The 19,420-nt window shown below is 43.3% G+C and overlaps 1 protein-coding gene across 3 annotated transcripts in view; it reads left to right on the plus strand.

Moving 5' to 3' along the window:
- ACAD11 (acyl-CoA dehydrogenase family member 11) overlaps window positions 1–19,420 on the plus strand; it is a 50,165-nt gene that overhangs the window by 8,106 nt on the left and 22,639 nt on the right. For all 3 annotated transcript variants that reach the window (XM_053266483.1, XM_053266484.1, XM_053266485.1), the window contains exons 5-13: window positions 4,884–5,048; window positions 8,158–8,305; window positions 9,292–9,413; window positions 10,126–10,232; window positions 10,433–10,559; window positions 14,817–14,894; window positions 16,312–16,450; window positions 16,544–16,651; window positions 19,094–19,192. In XM_053266483.1, coding sequence (XP_053122458.1) covers window positions 4,884–5,048; window positions 8,158–8,305; window positions 9,292–9,413; window positions 10,126–10,232; window positions 10,433–10,559; window positions 14,817–14,894; window positions 16,312–16,450; window positions 16,544–16,651; window positions 19,094–19,192 — 1,093 coding nt within the window. The remainder of the gene's footprint in view (window positions 1–4,883; window positions 5,049–8,157; window positions 8,306–9,291; window positions 9,414–10,125; window positions 10,233–10,432; window positions 10,560–14,816; window positions 14,895–16,311; window positions 16,451–16,543; window positions 16,652–19,093; window positions 19,193–19,420) is intronic.

Genomic DNA, 19,420 nt, shown 5'->3' on the forward strand with positions numbered 1-19,420 from the left:
AGCCATCACAGGCCCCACTATTGTCCACCACCTCTCCCTCCTGCCACTGGCCTCTGCTCTGCTGGCCTCTGTGACCCCGCTAAGCACCACCACCGTGTTTGGCTTGCTGTGCTTTCCAGGCCCACACCGCAGACTGCAAAGGGTAGCAAGCCAAATGTGGCAGTGGTGCTTAGCAGGGCCGCAGAGGTCAGCAGAGGTGATTGGGCAGGGGGGCTGCAGTGTGATGCCAAAAAAATTGAACACAGGCAGCTGCTGATGCTGTTCCGCCACTGTTTGGGTGCAGATGTTTTACATAACATAAGAACAGCCCTGCTGTATTAGGCCAAAGGCCTATCTAGTCCAGCATCCTGTTTCAGATCGTCCCCTCCCTGTCCCTTCAGTAGAGTTTATATCCAGGAATAACAGTGTTCCACTGGTTCTCACTGTTCCACCAGGTTTCCGTTACACCCACTCTATGTTTTCATTAATAACCAATCACTCCATCTTTCCCTGCCATAAAGAGTCTTGTAGCTTTAAACAAGTTGACATTCTGGAGAACAAGAAGATTCTGGAGAACAAGAATCCAACTTTGTGGGTGTACACAACTTGCCCACCCAAAAATATACTTTGCCCTTTCAGTGCCCCACGTCACTTTTCTCTGGTGCCACCACAGTTGAGGAACAAGCAGTACTGAATGACACTCAAGTGGCATTAGCTGTTACTAGGTAGTGGTTGTGCCCAGTTGGCATGTTGTTGGTGGCACTAGAACAAAAATAGGGGAAGCAAAGGAAGGACAAAGTCTTTTATAAGGGGTGAGTTTGTTCTTGCATGTAGGAAGGTGTGTTTGTTCTTGCAAGCTGTTGCATGGAGGGGGAAGATGGGAACTGTAGGAGATGTATTTGTTTGTTGAGTAACAGTTGTTCCCTGCAATATACCCCTTTCCTTTCTTTTAGGCAATTTGATATGTGTTTGTGTAAGATGCCACTATTTTAAGATAATTTAGATATATAGAACTGAGACATTTCAAAATTAAGGAATTATAGGATACTAAAGGTGTATATGGTGGATCATAATTAAGAATAGATGCACACATATTTTGCATATAGTCAGAAACTAACAAGTCTTTAAAGACTTGGTCCAGTTGAGCTGACCATCTTATTCATCAGAATGAACCCCCAGCTTCCACCGGAAGGGGGTACAAAATCTCTGAGTGAGTTTGATGGAAGGGAGACTTCAAACAAAGTGAAATTGGCAGATGGTCACTATTAAACCTAGGGATAACCTCTAGACTCTCCACATAAGGAAGAAGATTTCTTGAGGTAATAAAATAATCAATCAGGCTCATCTTGGAACCTGCAAAATAAGTGAACTCAGCGGGGTGGTCATTGGGAAATGAACCATTCAGTATAGTGAAGCTAAGTCTAAAGATCATATGACTTAAACACAAACCCGCATGAATAGATTTCATATCCCTGGAAAGGCGAGTAAAGGGAAGCCCAACAGCCTCCAATCTATTAGGGTAGGCCTTCTGTTGTAAATATAAAGTAAAATTGTCTGGGCCTATCCTCGCATTCAAATCCCCACCCATCACCACAAAAGCATCTGGAAAAGTAAAAAGAGGGTCTATAATATAATTTTCCAGTTTAGACCATATAACTCCAATCTGCGATTTCCTATTTAATGATGGAAAATAAATATTAATGATCAACAGCTTATGTTGGTTATATTGGATCAAGACAGCCATTGCCATTTGAGCAAATGATGGGAGGAATCTCTTAGATGCTCGCAGTGAGGTGGCAACAAGAACACCCAAGCCACCTGCCTCGGCCAGCCCCCGGCGTCGCTTTGAGTGAATAAGAATGGAAACCGTTAAATGTTAAATCATCTTATGTCCAGGTTTCTTGTAATAAAATAATATCAAAACTAACAAGGAATTCCCTAAAAGAGGGATCAGATATAGAAGAATACCAGCCTGCCACATTCCATGTTAAAATTTCTATTTTGCTTTGTCATTGTATATCTACTGGCATATCTCCAATTATCTGGTCATCCACCTTATTGGAAATATTTAAATTGCAAATCTCATCAGGTTGGCTTAAAAATTGATGAGATATCATCGGAACTTCCAAAGGGACAGGGTCTGGCACATTATCCACCAGAGGTAGTATCACGGATTCTATTGCACCTGTGGAGGATTTCTCTAAAAATTGAGACCCTCCGTGAGCACTTCCATAGTTCAGACTTCTACTAGCAAGAACATCTTTTAGAAGAGATAATCTAGTTACAATATCAGATTGCTCATTGGCAGGGAGATTCCCAAAGCTTATAATCAGCGCCTTCTCTTCAGGTAGAAAACCTTCCAGATATTTTATCACCAGTCTTATTAGATTGTACCTCTGTTGCTTCTAATGCTCAGAAAAGCTCGCTTGGTATTTTACAGTATTTGTGAGTAAAAGGTGGCTCTTACTTACCTGCCGCTTTCAAATTGTTTAAAGCCAAGCCATTGGCCCAACTGCTTTATGGTGCACAGCTGGGCCCCTTTTCCAAATATGGAAACCCTAGAACGTGTGCAGTCAAAATGTTTGAGAACTGCACTTTGTGTTCCAAGATCTGTTTCCAGTACTGTTATCCGTTTGGAGACAGGCCTGATTAAGGTTGAGGCAAATGTTTGGATTACTATACTATGCTATTGGCTTAAATTAAATTACCATCCAGTTGGCCTAGCCCCTTTGATTTTACAAGATGACCATCGATCTAGATGGTTTCAGACTATTGAGGCTAAAATAGCTACACTGGACCTCTCTGTTACAATCTTGTCTAATGTGGGTTATGATCAGGCGAAGTCGCTGATTAGACAGCGAATTTTAGATTCTGAACGGCAAAATAATCTTAGTAAGGTGCCCAATTTTTATATAGCAGAGGAATGTAGATATTTAGCTTCTGCAATGAGTTATTTCACTAGGCTGGAAATCCCTAGGTATAGAAAAGCTTTTACTTTAGCTCGCTGCCACAGTTTACCTTCAGCAGTCCTTGAAGGTTGCTATAAAGGAGTTCCATTCTTAGAGAGGCTTTGCCCTTGTGGGTTGGACCAGGTTGAAACTACTGAACACGTTTTACTGTTTTGTTTGTTTTATAAGGATATCTGTGAACTATTTATTACACCTCTATTATGTAAATTTCCAGGTCGACAGGATCAATTCTATTGTTCATTATTGCTTTCAGATTACAGTTACATTTAGAGTTGCTAGATACTGTGCTGCTGCCATTAATACTCGTCGGCGGATGATTAATAAGGGGATTTTATTGTTTTAATTTATAATATCCATTTTATTGATATTGATACATCGTACCTTAACTAATTTTTAAATTTTTATTTGTTGACTTTTTGTTCTGGTCGGTGACCGTAACAATAAAGACTGACTGACTAGAACTGAGAACATTCAGCCTGCATTTTAATCTCTTGACTAGCTGTTTATTTTTAAACCCAACTGGAAGTGCAGAAATATTCTCTGATCATTTGAGGTGTTGATGTTTTTGAAAGAAAGGCTTAATTAGCTGAACTAGTTTGGCATTCCACAAAGAGGCAAATAATACATGAACTGATACTAATTAATTATTATTATTATTATTTTAATTATTATTATTTATTACATTTGTAAACTGCCCTGTCCAGAGGCAAAACATTTGAAATGTGATCTCAGTGGCTTAGAAAACCGGCTTTATATTGGGGCTACAATCCTAAGAAGGCAAGGGGTTGTGAATCTTTTGTAGGTCTCAGTCCTTGGATCTACATGTATGTTGCTGAATTCAGCCTGCAGTGGTCCTCCTCTTATGTCCATTTCAGAAAAGGTGGTGGTCACAAGACTAGTCTGGCCCATCCAGTTTCTATGGGCTCCTGTTATGGGCAGGAGGAGGAAGAATTTGCTTTGTCCATTTCCTACACTTCCAGTTATGCACTGAAATGAGGATGAGGGAAGTTGTCATGCAGACATCTCTTTAAAATCAGTGGGACTTGCTTCCAAATAAATGTTTTCAAGGTTCCTATCTATCTATCTATCTATCTATCTATCTATCTATCTATATATGGCTAAGGACGTACATGGCAAGTCCTACCTATGCTGCGACCAATGAAAATGCAGGGGTGGGGCTAGTCACGTACACAGAGATGGTGGTGATGGGGATGTGGCCGATGGGGTGCGGCGCTGCTTTCTTCCGTGGAGAGGAAGAGGGTGGAGAGGGTGGCAAAAGCTGCCCATGGCGAGGAAGAGGGTGGAGAGGGAGTGGGCAGTGAAAGCTTCTTCTGTGAGCCCGTTTGGTGCCCAAATGACAGGTTGGGCCATTTAAGGCCCGACCTTTCATTTGGGCAGCAGGCGGGCCCACAGAAGAATCTTCCGCCACCATCCTGGATGGCAGAGGGTGGCTTATGGTGGGGCATAGAGCTGGGTCAACCGGGGGGGGGGGAGCAGGGGGAACTAGCACCGGCTATGCTCTGCACCAGCCGAGCTAGTTTTATATATTAGGATTCAAAGATTCCTGAAGCTAGTCCTGTGTATACAAGAGAGCTTAAGACTTGTTTATCTCAAAGCACATAATAGCATTTATGAGCATTTGTTTATCCCTCTCGGGATAAAAAGAGCAAAGAGCATTTGTTTATCCCTCTCGGCATAATAAACTAATTTTGAAATGGAGGGTTATTTCAAAAGCAGTTTTTGACTTATCATGAGTGGGAGCAGATGTTCAGAGAAAACAAACTGGAAATTCTGCTGGGGTGGTGCAAGCCCTTATGTGAGCCTAAGCAGTTCTTTGGATTTCAAGCTATCATATTTTGCCTTATGTTGGGTCCCAGCTTGTGAATATTCATCCCTTGTCACAATATTCATCCCTTGTTCTGTATTTGTTTTCAGATATCAACCTGGAGAAGACAGTACCAAGCAGCTGCTCATGCTGACATTCCAGCTATGGATGAGTTAGCGGAATGGTTAGTGAACAATGTGCCAGCTGGTGATGCTGAAGAAAACTTGATTCATGGAGACTTTAGAATAGATAACATCATATTTCATCCAAGAGAGGTATCCTGCACATAGTTTTAATCATGGTTATAGAATTTTCAGTGTTATTTGTATAGGGTTTTGATTCCAGCACAGCTCATTTTTGTATGATTCAGTCTCAGAATCAGAGGCATAACTATAGGGGGGGCAGGGGGGGCACGTGCCCCGGGCGCCATCTTTTCTGGTCACGTGGGGGGCGCCGCCATGACAAAAATTTTTTTTTAATTTTTTTTAATTTTTTGTTAATACAAATGTTTCCTGCTCAGTGCAGCAGCACTGCAGCAGTCAAGGGAGCGCGTCGGCGCCCCCTCCCCCACGAGCGGTCCCTTCTGCGCCGCCCGCGCCCCCCCCCCATTGCTTTGCTGGCGCCTGGCGGCCAGTCAGTGGCCTGGCTTGGCGGCGGCGGGTGCTTGTGAGGAAAAACCTAAGTATAATGTAGTATGTTGGGGGGGGGGCGCCATTTCAGTGCTTGCCCCAGGCGCCGTTTTCCCTAGTTACGCCTCTGCTCAGAATATATATGTGGTAATCAGTGGTGGCACCAGAAAAAAACAAACTGAGAGGAGGCACAGAAGGGACAAAGTACATTTATGGGTAGGCAAGCTGTACCCCACATATAAGAAATGAGGGGCAGGTGGAGGGGCAAACCACTTGTCTGGGGGGGCCCATCCCCCCCGCCCCCCTCTGCGGAGCCACCCTTAGTGGTGGTTGTCTCATATTTAGCAGGAGGAAGAGCAGCTGCCCCTGTTCAACTCCAGCACAGCTTCCCTGTAGTGGCTGTTGCTGGTGTCTACCTTGTATTTCTTCTTAGATTGCGAGCCCTTTCGGCACAAGGAACCATATTTTTCTTTTTCTGTGTAAACCCACTTTAAGCATGTTGTTTTTGCTGTTGTTGAAAAGCAGTATATAAATATTAGGATTCCTCCCACTCGAGGACTCAAATCTTTTGTATACTATTTTGGATTGCATTATCAGAAGCAAGAGACAGAAACTAGTAATGCTTCTTTGCTGGTGTAGTTTGTTTAATTTGAGTAACCGGTCTTAAGAAATGCACAAATACGCTGGAGAGGATTCTGAGAAGAGAAACCAACATAAGGTGATGGAATGCTTTACAAATGATGCAAGGGTGAAGGAAATGAGTAGTCTCCGAGGAAGAAAAGGGATATAGTTTAGTGCTGGTCAACTGAAGTTAGCTTCATTGATCTAAGTTCATGTTTGCATGACCCTTTTTGTTGAGGGTCATATCAACAATACATTGATTCCCTATAAGCTATATGGCAAATGTGCCAGCGCACACACTGGCCTACCGCATTCTTCCCCGCTGCCTGTCGTCTTCTCCCCCCACCCACAGCCGCCTTCTTCTTCCCTGCTCCCATCCTCTTTCCTGCTGTTTGCGGACGCTTGGCCACCTGTGACCACTTCGGCCACCCGTCTGCTGGACCCGCCTGCCGGTCGTAGCCACTCCAGCTGCCTGCCTCCCAGTTGCGGCCGCTGTGGCCACCTGCCTGCCAGCCCCACCTACCGTTCGCAGGCTTTAATCCGCTACAGGATAAAAATGGCATGCTCTATGGTCTATTTCCCAGTAAAGTCAGTTCTCCAGTCAAACCTGTTTTGCTAGGACTGAATGTAACTTGAGAGACAAGACCTGAGTTGCAAATTATTTTACTGGAAGTTGAACACTGCAATTGTGTTAGAGAGTGCATAGATGGATTTGCTGTAACTTTACATATATTATGAGATAATTCACACAATCAAAAATTGTGTTCTACCTGGATTTGGGAGCTGTGTGTGCACCCAATATTTGGTTGTGTGGAAGCAAGGTAAGAGGGAAACCTGCACAGGAGTTATTGTGTAGAAGCAAGGTAGGAGGAAAAGCTGGAGCTTTCCCAGACAGCAGGCTTTACTGTGAGGCTTTACTGAGAGTTCCAAGTTGCCCCCCCAAATCGACACAAAAGGTGGATTTTTTTTAACCCTGAATATAAAGTGGGCTATACTCTAACATGCAGTAAAAAAAAAACCCCAAATTGTGTGTGAAGTCCTCCCTGATAGCTTGCAGAAACTTCAGGGTAAATCTGGCTGATATGTGAACAGAAACTTTCTGTTCTGGAGGAGATGCAAACTAAAAAACGGGAGTGGGAAACTTCCTGGGTAGCTTTTCCTCCTACCTTGCTTCCACACAACCGAAAATTGGGAGCACGCAAATCTCTCAAACCCAGGTGGAACACAGTTTTGGATTGTGTGAATGCCCTCTATGTGTTATATTCAGATAAATTTTCAGTGGGTCCTAAGATGCAAAGATTTCATGAAAATATTCTTCAGGTCCTAGAACAAAAGGAGACATACAAAGACACTGCCTTAAGTTTCTCTTGCTGTGTCCTAGTAGTTAAGCCACTGTGTCTCACCATGCTTCCAATGGCTGGTCTGCCCAGCTTGGTTGCAGTTTGGCAAACCCAGGAATCATGTCACAGGAAGCGAGCTGGAGCTATTGACTGAGTTTAGGATTATGTCAGGAGCAGAATACCTGGAAGTGCAGGTGGCAGAGCCCAATCCTGCTACAGCTGTGGAAGGTAGGGTCGAAGTACCCTGAGGGTCAATACCGTAGACACAGGTTAGTGAAGTGATTCCTCCCTGTCATTGGGCCTAGGACAGTCGAGAACCAAAGCTCCGTACCGATCCACCCATCATCAATTTTATGCATATCTAACAGGGGAAGATGCTCTCCAGGGAAACTGGAGATGTAGCCTGGAAGGTGAGGGAAAGATTTGACATATTGTATATCCACTTTGCCCAAACTAGTTATAAAACTTGGGCTGACAGTTTATCTGTAACCTAAAAGTTGGAGAAGACTCATCGGTGTTTGTCTTACTCCCACTTCCCACCATGCAGAATTCAGGATCAACAGGGAATGCCACACTTATTTCAGGGCCTGGGAAAGTTCCACAGATCTAGCAAACTGTGGATCTGAGTCTAACACTGAAGTAAATGGGGAAACGACATGAGTGCTTGTATCTAGCAACTTAATAAGCAGGCATGCATTCATATAAATGTGCTTGAGTTGGATGTTGTTGATCTGAAAGGTTTTTCACTACTGCCATGTGCTCAAGATTTTGCTTCTGTATTTGTGTGTTTCAAGGCTCGTGTGCTGGCGGTGCTGGACTGGGAACTTTCTACTACAGGGCACCCTCTGGCAGACTTTGCTTATAGTATTGCTTTCTACTTTTGGCCTCCAAACCTTATGCACCTAAACCTAGGAACCTTTAAGAATATAAATGATACTGCAGGTATGCATCCATCTTTCTACCAATGTGGATTTTATTTTAAAAACATGTTGAAGTCATTAACACAATCAAAAACTAGGTAGAACAAGTGTCCTGCCCAGATTCGGGAGCTGTGTGTGCTCCCATTTTTTGGTTGAGAGGGAGCAAATAACCAGATAGTAGGAGGGAGAAGTGTTTGTGTGGAATCAAGACAGGAGGAAAGTCAAGGAAATTTTCCTCCTACCTTGATTCCAAACAATCACTTCTCTTTCCTCCTACCTAGTTGTTTGCATCCACACAACCGAAAATTGGGAGCACACACAGCTCCCAAGCCTGGGTAGGACACTTGTTCTACCTAGTTATTGATTGTGTGAATGACATAGTTATGTCCAGCCTCAGTTAATTTTAGTTAGGCTTGCCTGGGCTCTTAAGAAATCGTGCAGCAGCCGTGCTTAGGTGGTTAGTTCTAGGAAGCTGTAGCTTTAGAAATCAATTTTCTTTGAAGAATATAGACTGTAAAAAACTGCGTTATAGTTAACGTTATTAAGCATATACAGCTGAAACTGCAGCAGAATGAGGGTGAATTACTCAACAGCAGTCTGGTTTATTTGTTAACCAAAGAGGTTTTAATCATTGGATGCGAGACAGAGCAATCCCAGCTATATCAATGACTGCTTACACCAGTGTAACTCTAAAGATACACTGGTACATGGGGCTTTTGTTGTACCCTAAAGCTTTCCAGCCAATATAAATTTGGCATAGCATTGCTTCCTTAATCATTAGCCAAAACACATTGCATTTCAAAGTGTTATGGCTTAGTTTAATCAGAATTTAAACAATCCCATTATCTGGTTATTGTACTGGTACATGAGTCAAAAAAATTACTTGTTCATTGATTTTTCATTCCATCTGTGTTGCATATAATTAAAAACAGTATTATAATGGGTAAGAAAAATGTTAAGTCTTTAAAAAACCCCTAAATTTTGGATTATTCTATATGGTTTCCCTAGGAATTCCTACAATTGAAGAATTGGTCTCGGTTTACTCTCGCTGCAGGGGTACCACAACTTCCTTAGACAACTTGAATTTCTTTCTTGCCCTTTCTTATTTTAAAATAGCTTCGATATGCCAGGTAATGCCTGCAGTTGTAAACATATTTGCAGTTGCAGACGGAATACTACAAATCTTTCTAGCAAATAACATTATTGAAATTTTTGTAAGTGACTTCACGGCCATAAGGGAAAAAAATTATATATTATTGTAGCTTGTACTTAGGGTCCACTTTTTATATTTTACTAATTATTTCAATTGAATAATTGTTTGACTGGGTTAAGTGGTGTTCTGCTACAGAATTCCTAAATCCCATTAGAATATTTAAAGCAGATCCACCTGGGACTTTTACACACAGCAGGCTTTACCGCGTGTTTAAGGGGAGGCTTTACTGCGAACTCAAAGTTGTCCCAAAAGAACAACACAAATGGGGGATTTTTTACCCCAGATATAAATCAGTCTACATTCTTAATGCACAGTGAAAAACCCGAATTGTGTGTGAACTGCTCCCCAATAACTCGCAGGGACTTCGAGGTAAATCTGGCCAATATGTGAATGCACCCTCTCCATTCTGGAGGAGATGCAAGTTAAAGGGCTTTAAAAGCCCCATGTGAAAAACTTCCTGTAGTGATGATGCTGTGGATTATGGTAGGAGAGAGAAGCATTTATCCTTCATCCTCAGTCCATTGGGTTGTTTCATTTTTGAATGAATTAAAAACCAAATCAAACCCACTTGCTCAATGAAATTCCAACTGCCTGTACAATCACATAAATATAATGTATATGTTCTTTAGGGTATATATGCCAGATATCTTCTTGGAAATTCTGCTGCGGAAAACAGCCATAAGTTTGGCAACATGGTAGAAACCTTGGCAACAGCTGGGTTGCAGATTGCAAAAAAGTAAGAATGCTTTTTTCAGATTTTTAAGACATTACTCCAAAGGAATTGAGGTGTGTATGTGTGTGTGAGAGAGGGGGTGGGGTGGGGAGGACAGAGAGAGAGAGAGAGAGAGAGAGAGAGAGAGATCAGGCTGTATTTTTTTTGGTGAAGGCTACAGAAATGTAGAGAAATCCTATGATCTCATCTGGCCTTTCTTCTAGAACATCTTTTACCACTGCCATTCAGTTCCGTAGTACTGGGGAATTGTTCCAGCAATCTCAGCGTGGTAAAGAAGTACTCCAGAAGGTGAAGGATTTCATGGGAAAACATGTTTTTCCAGCTGAAAAGGTGAGCAGTACGATGCATCATACACAGAATATTGATGCAGGCAGTTACAAGAAAGTTTAGAATTACTTTGTGACAATAAGCATAGCTTAGTTTTGCTCTGGGTTATCAAGATTAAAAGATTAATTGTTGATTTGACAACCATGTCAAATCAAGCTACACATTTATGTATTATATCACAGCAGCACTGATTTGCAGTCATAAATGTAAAACACAGGTTTTAATAATGAGACAGCCTCTTTAGCTTCAGATCTGTGGCCTAGTTTTACCCTCAATTGTTTTGCCCTTGTTGGTAGATTTTAGGGAGAGAGGGTGACCATATGTAAAGGATGGCAGGGATCCTGTATCATTTGTAACTGAGTTGAACAGGGAGTTTCAGCTGGCGTGGGTCTTCCCTATTCTGAGTTGTAAGCTGTATTTGAAAATTTCCTCCTTCTATAGCCCTGTTTAGCTGTTCAGCCATGCACAGTGTACATGGTGACAACAGTCCCTGGAGCATGTGAACAAGGCCAACATGTTCTGTAATCTGCCTTCTACAGACTATGAGTACAGTCTTTTAAATAATAATAAACTTTATTTGTTAGCCACCCCATAACAAATTGTTCTCTGGGCGACTCACAATACAGCATTAAAATATCGAGTAAAAACACATAAAACACATGAAATCACAACACATCAAGAAAGGAAGGAAGAAAAAGAAAACCTTGATATTCATGAGGGTTCTCTTCCTCACTGCAGCTGCAAATATGGAAACCGTGAATATCGAGTCATTGGGGCCACGGGATTGCAGGGGTTAGGTTCCCAGAGGTTGTGTAAATGATCAAAAATTGGCCAGATTTCAGGGGAAAACGTGGGGGGAAGCTTGCCTACCGTGCTTCACTGGTCCCCTTTAGTTGATCTGTACCCCCCAAATGGCTGAAAATTGGCCAAAGATTGCGGGGTTTTATATATATATTTTAAAGAACAGAGCCAGTTTGAGGCTCCCAAACATAAAATGGTGGCCGGAAATTACCTCCAAGATCATTTCCACCTAACCCTGGCCCACGGATATGCAGAATTAACCCCTTATTTGCCAGTTTCCTCTGGCATCTACCAAAGTTGGGTGTCAGTTACCCAACTGCAGATCAACTGGTTTGGAATTCACGGATATTAAGGTTCTCCTATACAAAATAATTTAAAAACTTTTTTAAAGTCAGTTCTAAAAATCAAATTTAAAAGGCCTGAGTGAACAAAAAGGTATTTACCTGGCATCTAAAAGAACACAGTGATGAAGCCAGGCAAACCTCACTGGGGAGGCTATTCCATAAACGGGTGCAACCACTGAAAAGGCCCTCTCCCTATTAGTCACCTGTCTCACTTCGTTTAGCAGGGGCACTCGGAGCAGGGCCTCTGGAGAAGATCTTAAGGTCAAATTTGGGACATATGGGGCAAGGCACTCTCTCAGGTAACCCAGTCCCAAGCCATTTAGGGTTTTAAGGTTTAAAACCAGCACTTTGAATTTTATTTAATCTATCTCTCTATCTGTCTATCTATCTATCATATTTGGCCTGGGTCTGGAAATGGACTAAGAGCCAGTGCAGCTGATGAAGCACTGGCGTGATATGATCAAAACACCCAGTCCCAGTTAATAATCTTGCAGCCTTATATTTGTACCAACTGCAGTTTCCATACTGTTTTCAAAGGCAGCCCCATGTATAATGCATTGCAGTAATCTAAGCAAGAGATTACCAGAGCATGGCTAACTGTGGCCAAACTATCCTTATTCAGGTAAGGTCTCAGTTCTGCTTATCAGCTGAAGCTGATAAAAGGTGCTCCAAGCCACAGAGGCCACTTGAGTCTCTAGCAACAGTGCTGGACCGATGAGCACCCCCAGATTGTGGACTTGACCCTTCAGGGGGATTGCAACCCCATCTAGAAGAGGTTGAACATCATTCACCTGGGCAGAGGAACCACCGAGCAACAGTACTTCTGTCTTGTCTGTATTGAGTCTCAACTTGTTCACCCTCATCCTGTCCATTATTGCATCCAGTCACTGACAAATGCTGTACCAGGAGCGTTTCCACACAGGGCTGTTGCCATGAATCTCCTTCAGATGAGAGTGTGTGTATTCACACACCAGCCAGACTTCACACACACAAATCGGGCTTTGTCTTCTGAATTCTAGCTTGTCTCATATTTCTGAGTTTTTAAAATCCTGGTTTTAAGTGAGTTTTTCTTAAAACACTGCAGCAGATGTCAAGGAGAGGCACTGACTAGAGCATTTACAAAATCATTAACATGAAAAGAGGAAAGCACACTTTAGGAATGCAAATAGAACTGCCTTGCCTAGATGTGAAGAATGGAAAAACCAGTTTTCAGGAACCAAACTCTTGGAAAGTTCTAGTTACAAAATCTCTGTGTATGCTCAAGCTGATTTTTTTTTTTAAACAATATTAGTCACACCATGCACGTGTTGGGGGAAAGGGAAGAAATCTGTTAGTGTATACAGATGCTCCCAGTTTAGGACACAAGGTTTTGAAGGCAACATTGTGTTCATCTCCATAGAACTCCCCAAAACACACACATACACTCACTCACTCACTCACTCCGCTAGAAGGAAAACACAGAGGCATGCAATGTGAACCTGCCCAAAAAGAAAACCCAAGAGCAGAGTGGAGGAGCTGTTTCCTTCATGCCACGAATGCAATTTGAAGTGGCTTCGCTAAACATTTACCCCGAGAGCTGGAAGCTGTGTGTGGGAAAGCTCCTGGGGAGAGATCCTCCTCATGGCTGGGTAATCAGCATTGCCAGTCATGAAGGAGCTCTCTCCCTGGCTACGGTGTCTTATCTCTACAGTCAAATTCTGTATTGGGGGGTTGTTGTGGAGGAGTTACAAAGCAGATCAGTGAGAGAGGTAGGGCTTACCAGCATTTTCCAAGGGGTATTGTAACAACGCACGCTTTACACAGGGCAGAGCTTCAATAGAGCAGATGGCCCTGAAGAATCTGCACCACCCTGCCTCCCAGAGCCGCCTGGCCCTTACAGGGGCTGCCTCGCTCTCCTCCCCCTGCCCCCGCCCCCCCTTCCCTGCTGGCCAGCTCATGATGGTGTGCAATGGTGGCGCAGTGCACAGCGCTTCTGCCACCTGCTGCCACTTCCCAGGCCCAAGTGCTGACTTGACTGGAGCATGAGCATGCCTCCACCATCGCTGGTGGGGGTGGGGCAGTGGGGGAGCAAAGTGCCCAGCCAAGGGGCAGCAGAGGGAGCAAAGCGGCACACAAAGGGTTGGCAGGGTGCTCCAGAATTTGCACACCGGGCGTCTTCAACCTTGCTACGCCACTGACTTTACATACTTAAAGAATACCTTAACAGGGATTATTTCACTATTACAAAGAAGTATAGAAGCCTGTACTTTTCTGTGACCAGTTTCTTTCCCTGAGGCCTTCTGCCACTGAAACCGTTCTCTATTGGTGGTAAACTAGGCTTTGTTAACTGTCTAGTAGAATATGTGAAGTCTTTGTATAAAAGGCACTAAAGCAATAGATCACTGAATCAATTCCAAATTGTTGTATTAATTCATTAATACCAGCTTTTTTCTGTGAAGCAAAATAATGATGTTGCTTATGGTATTCACCAAGTAGGACTCAAGATGCTTGAATTCACAATCTGATCCCAGATGCATATGGGTCTTTCTTCTAATTACTCAAAATATATTATCATGTAAAAAAAAAAAAGACTGGTAACTTAATGAGGAATACAAAACAAAGGTATCTAATACAGTACTACAAAGGGGCTATTCCCATGTTCAACAAAAATCAGGCTAGGAGAGCCTAGCCCGATTTTTGTTGGTCGTGTAAACCACTGGGCTCGCAGGCGAGCCCAGTGGTTTATGAGCGGGTAACCCGCTCAAGTACCCCTCCCCGAGCGCTCCGCAAACCCGAGCTATCTGATCATGAGTAGCCGCAGCACGGCTCTACATCGTGGCTACTCACGAGTAGACCCCGGAAGGGAGGCAAAAAGCCGCCTCCCGGCTCCGGGGGTCTCCCCAGTATGTCCTACGCGCTCGTGCAGGGCATACTGGGGCTTCTGGGGGCTGCTTGGCCCCCGAGCTCCCCAGCCCCTGCCAGCTCCATCATGGAGCCGGCAATTGTCACGGAGCCAGATGCCCAGGGCTTTCTCCCCGCTCACAGCCCCAAACTGGGTCTCACTGATCGTGAGATCCGGTCCAAATATTACCTTATGAATATTCTCTATTAATGTACTTAATTATTATTTTTTTAGGAAATGGCAGAATTTTATGCCAGAAATAAACATTCACCAGATGTATGGAAAAAGCCAGCCTTGATTGAAAGACTGAAGGTAATTCCCCCCCCCCAAGTAGTGTAATAATGGAAGGATTGATCTGAAGGATTTTTGTATCTATGCGAATGTTACTAGAAGAATAGCCATCCTTTTTGCAGCACTTATTTCAATTAAAGTAACAAATTGCAATTTTTGTTTCAAAACGTATCTGCCTGGTCTACAGGCCAGGTAAAATGGCAAGCCTGGATTTAAGCCACTTAGAATAAACCAAGACCAACAATGACATACAAATCAATCAATTTCTGTTTACTCTAACCTATTTTCTGGAAATAAGCCATGATCTGTAATCAAGGTTAAAGCAAAAATTTAGCACAAGGTTGATCAGTTTGGATGTCACGACCAGTCTTGGTTTAGTCTAACCTAAAACTGGAAGAAGTAGATGCTTGTGTGGGCAGAGGATAAGAACTGGAGATTTTGTAGGAAAACAATGAATACAAAATACAGGGATATGAAAAATATGCTAGAGAGCTGCTATTCAGGATGGGAAAGATGAAGGCTGTGTTTGAAAGAAGCTTTTCATACACTTGCAAGGGTAGTTTTTAGGCAGATAGTATTCTCTGCTGTAGCTCCCACAGCTGATGAAGCAAGCCACTTTTCACACTGAGCAGCAGATTGCCTCTTCAGCTGCGGGACCTGCAGCAACAAAAACAAGTCCTAACTGCATAAGCCCTATTCAGACATCGTGCTGTGTGAATGTCTGTACACATGTACATGTTTTTGTGTGAATGACTGTACCTGTGTTCATTCATTTTCAAAGTGAACTTGGGTACAGGTCCTTTTGAAACACAGGATTCTGAAATACAGATCTGTACCTGCAGGAGAGGAGAGCTGGTCTTGTGGTAGCAAGCATGACTTGTCCCCTTAGCTAAGCAGGGTCTGCCCTGGTTGCATATAAATGGGATAATTGATGTGTGAGCACTGCAAGATATTCCCCTTAGGGGATGGGGCCACTCTTGGAAGAGCAGAAGGTTCCAAGTTCCCTCCCTGGCATCTCCAAAACAGGGCTGAGAGAGGTTCCTGCCTACAACCTTGGAGAAGCCACTGCCAGACTATGAAGACAATACCGAGCTAAATGGACCTATAGTCTGACTCCGTATATGGCAACTTCCGATGTACTTTAGTAGACTGTACACAGATTGTATGAGTGTAGGACATTATGTGTGAATAGAGCGATATACTGTTTTTATGTGGCCATGAATGGGATGGTGTGACACCAAGTTGCACTTAGCAATAACAGCTGAAGTCCCTGACTAAGATAGAGGAAAGCAGAAAAGGGCTCAAGACAATTGTACAGTCCAGTCTTACCTGTATTTACTTGGGGGTTAGTCCCACTGGTTTCAATACACATCAGTATGTTTTGGCTGACTGTTCAGCAGTGCAGCTACTTTAATCATGATCTTCCTCCTATCTACAGGAAAGGGCCAAAGCAGAGGGGCTCTGGAACCTTTTCCTGCCAGCTGTTAGTGGTCTTGGCCAAGTGGACTATGCCTTAATTGCAGAGGAGACTGGGAAGTGCTACTTTGCCCCTGAAGTGTTTAACTGCCATGCACCAGGTTGGCCAAACCCTTATTGCCTTGCCATAGTGTTTGTTACTTTTATGTTGAACGGAACAGGAGTTTCAATGCAAGCATTCTTCTATTTCCCAGACACAGGAAACATGGAAGTCCTGCACATGTATGGCTCGGAAGAGCAGAAGAAACAGTGGCTGGAGCCTCTTCTTGAAGGGAAAATTAGTTCTTGCTTCTGCATGACGGGTGATGACTTATTTTAAAACTGAAACTATTCCCACATACCTGGCAAACACATACTCAACATTGTAAACTATATTTGTACTTTTATAGACACAATTTAAGTTATAAAATAACCTCAATCCCATTCAAACTATTGACTTCCCTCTCACCACCACCCTCTCTTCTTCCTCTTCCTCTTTTAGTTCCCAGTTGTAGTAAGCTAAAACTGAGATAAAGGAACCAAACACATTCCAGAACATGGACTTTAGAAAGATAAAGGAGAGGACACCAAGCAGTCTTTTCCAGAGAATTCCAAATTCTGTACGTAACTGTTCAGACAAAAATGCAGAGCAGGCAATTTCCCCACCTCAGCCCCTAGGAGGCCCTTCCAGAGGGATTCTTGCCTTGAGTGGGAAGAAAGCATGTATGACCAGGCTTTGTTGTGTCAGTGTTCACAATGAGTGGCAAGTAGAGATTCACATAGTACAGGACCCCAATACACACCTCTGCCTTGAAGTTTGTCTGTTGGCTCCCGAAGAAGCCATTTGCAGAATAGCTGTTTTTAAACTGTTCTCTCTCTGGTCACTGCCTAGGGTTTTTTGTGCTGATGTTTCACTTTATGGCTTTATCTGGCAGCCACTGGTTTCACAGGCTCACAGTCTGTGAACCAACACCCTCCCTCAGAGGACTCTGTCTTCTTAGGAACATGCTGTACAGTCAACGACTCTGCTTATTAGGGAACTGCCTCTCAACTCAGTGCTCTGGTGGCAAGCTGCACTTTTCCTCCTCTGGGCTTCTGTCTTCAGACTATTCTGTATGTACAGGCTTGACATCTCTCCTGTCACTGCAGACTCTGTGGCCTCCATCTTTGGCTGCCTTCTGGCATGAATACTCATTCACTCTTTCGACTCATGCATTCTCTACATTCTAGTACATTCTAGTACAATTTGCTTTAGTGAAGACACAAAATCGATTCAAACAGTATATAGACGAATTACAGCAATGGATTTGTTGCAGCATCAGGCTGGTTCACAACAAGGCAGTATTTTCTGGAGAGTTTTTGGAGACTTGCATAACCTCCTACAACCACCCTGCTTCTAGTTGCAACACACGTCTTACTGTATTTACCCAAATCCAAGACTATGTTTCCCCCCCCAGTTTTTTTGTTAGAAATTGAGTAGTCATCTTAAATTCAGAGTCCTCTTCCTTTGGGGTAGATACAGATATAACTTCTATTTCGCCTCTATATTTTAAAGGATCATCTTAAATTCAGAGTCTTCAATTTGAGTAAATATGGTAAGATGGCAGGGACACCTAAAGCAAGGCCTACAGTGATATTGTAGTATATAGTCAGGTTGATATGCATAGTTTATATAACCTGTCTGTCTCTTTCAATGGCCCAGACTACTCCTTTCCGTTGTTACGCTGTGAGCAATCATGTGCCAAAGAGCATATACTGATTTAAAACAACCACTACAACACAAGGACAATCATCTTGGCAAAGTACATTCTTTTTATTTGGTAGTTTTATACAGACTACTGCTATGTTAGTCCTGGACAAGAGAAGCAGACCAGATTAGGTGATGCCCCTTAGTGGTCAAATAGGGGTCCACCCTGTCTGCTTTGCTCAGAACAACTTTCCGTAACCTTCAGCGGATGAATGCATTATACAAATTTGACGTGCAAAATCTTGTGTGTGTGTGTGATTAGCAGTGCAACCTTATGCAATTTCTACTGCATCCAGTGGGGCTTTCTTCCTAGCCAGGGGCAGCATCAGGAGTCAGCCAGCTTGGGCACAGACCTGAGGACTCACACCTACTGAAAGGCCTATCTGGCTGACCCCTGAAGTATCTGCTGCCTGCCACCCAGTTATCCTCCTAATTTGACCCTGGATCACCAGGTGATGGTGGACAGCAGTTATTTCTCTCAGTGGTGGCACCATTTTAAGTTTTCCATGCCCTGTCCCATGACATAATGAGACGGGGCATGGAAAATGGCTCTGCTTCTGAGGAGCATCTGTTGCTGCCCATCATCACCAAATGGGAAAGTTTATCAGGTTGGCAGCAGGTTGGCAGCAGGTTGGTGGTTGGCAGCAGTTGCAGTAAGTTTTCTTCCTTCACTGCCACCATCCACACATAGTGTTGCTGACCACGCAAATGGCATCTGTGCATGCACAGAAACATGTGCCAAGTTAGATTTTCTTATACAGAGGTGTACTAGGCAAGTTCTCTCACCAGGAAGGAGCTGGGAGGGTAAGCACCTGCTCTCTGTTTTCTTAAAGTTCCTTTTCTAATTTCCTCAAAAGCACTCAAACCACATTTTGAACTGCGGTTCGGGCACATCCCTCATCCTGACTGCTTATTGAAATTTCAACACCACACGAGGCAGAATTGCAACATGTTCAGATGGCTTCTCAGTACAATGGCTTCACTTGCAATCCATGACTGGTTATTTTATTTGAAACAGAGCCAGATGTTGCTTCGAGTGATGCCACCAACATGGAGTGTAGCCTTCAGAGAGATGGAGGCAGCTTTATAATCAATGGCAAGAAGTGGTGGAGCAGTGGTGAGTATAAATCTTTCCTGAAAGTGGAGTGACAAGGGCCTAGGTTGGTCCTGTTGTGATGACATTATAGAACAAAAAAGCCCATTGCGAGCATCTTTGATAACCATTCTTCTCACTCAGTTCCTCCCATGTTTCTGTATTTACTGCAGGAGTAGTAGAAAGACATTTATTTTTCCCCTAGTGTCATAGCCAGCATAGCATAGTAGTTAGAGTGTTGGACTAGGACCA

Source organism: Hemicordylus capensis, chromosome 6, assembly GCF_027244095.1.
Source record: "Hemicordylus capensis ecotype Gifberg chromosome 6, rHemCap1.1.pri, whole genome shotgun sequence".
Taxonomy (NCBI): domain Eukaryota; kingdom Metazoa; phylum Chordata; class Lepidosauria; order Squamata; family Cordylidae; genus Hemicordylus; species Hemicordylus capensis.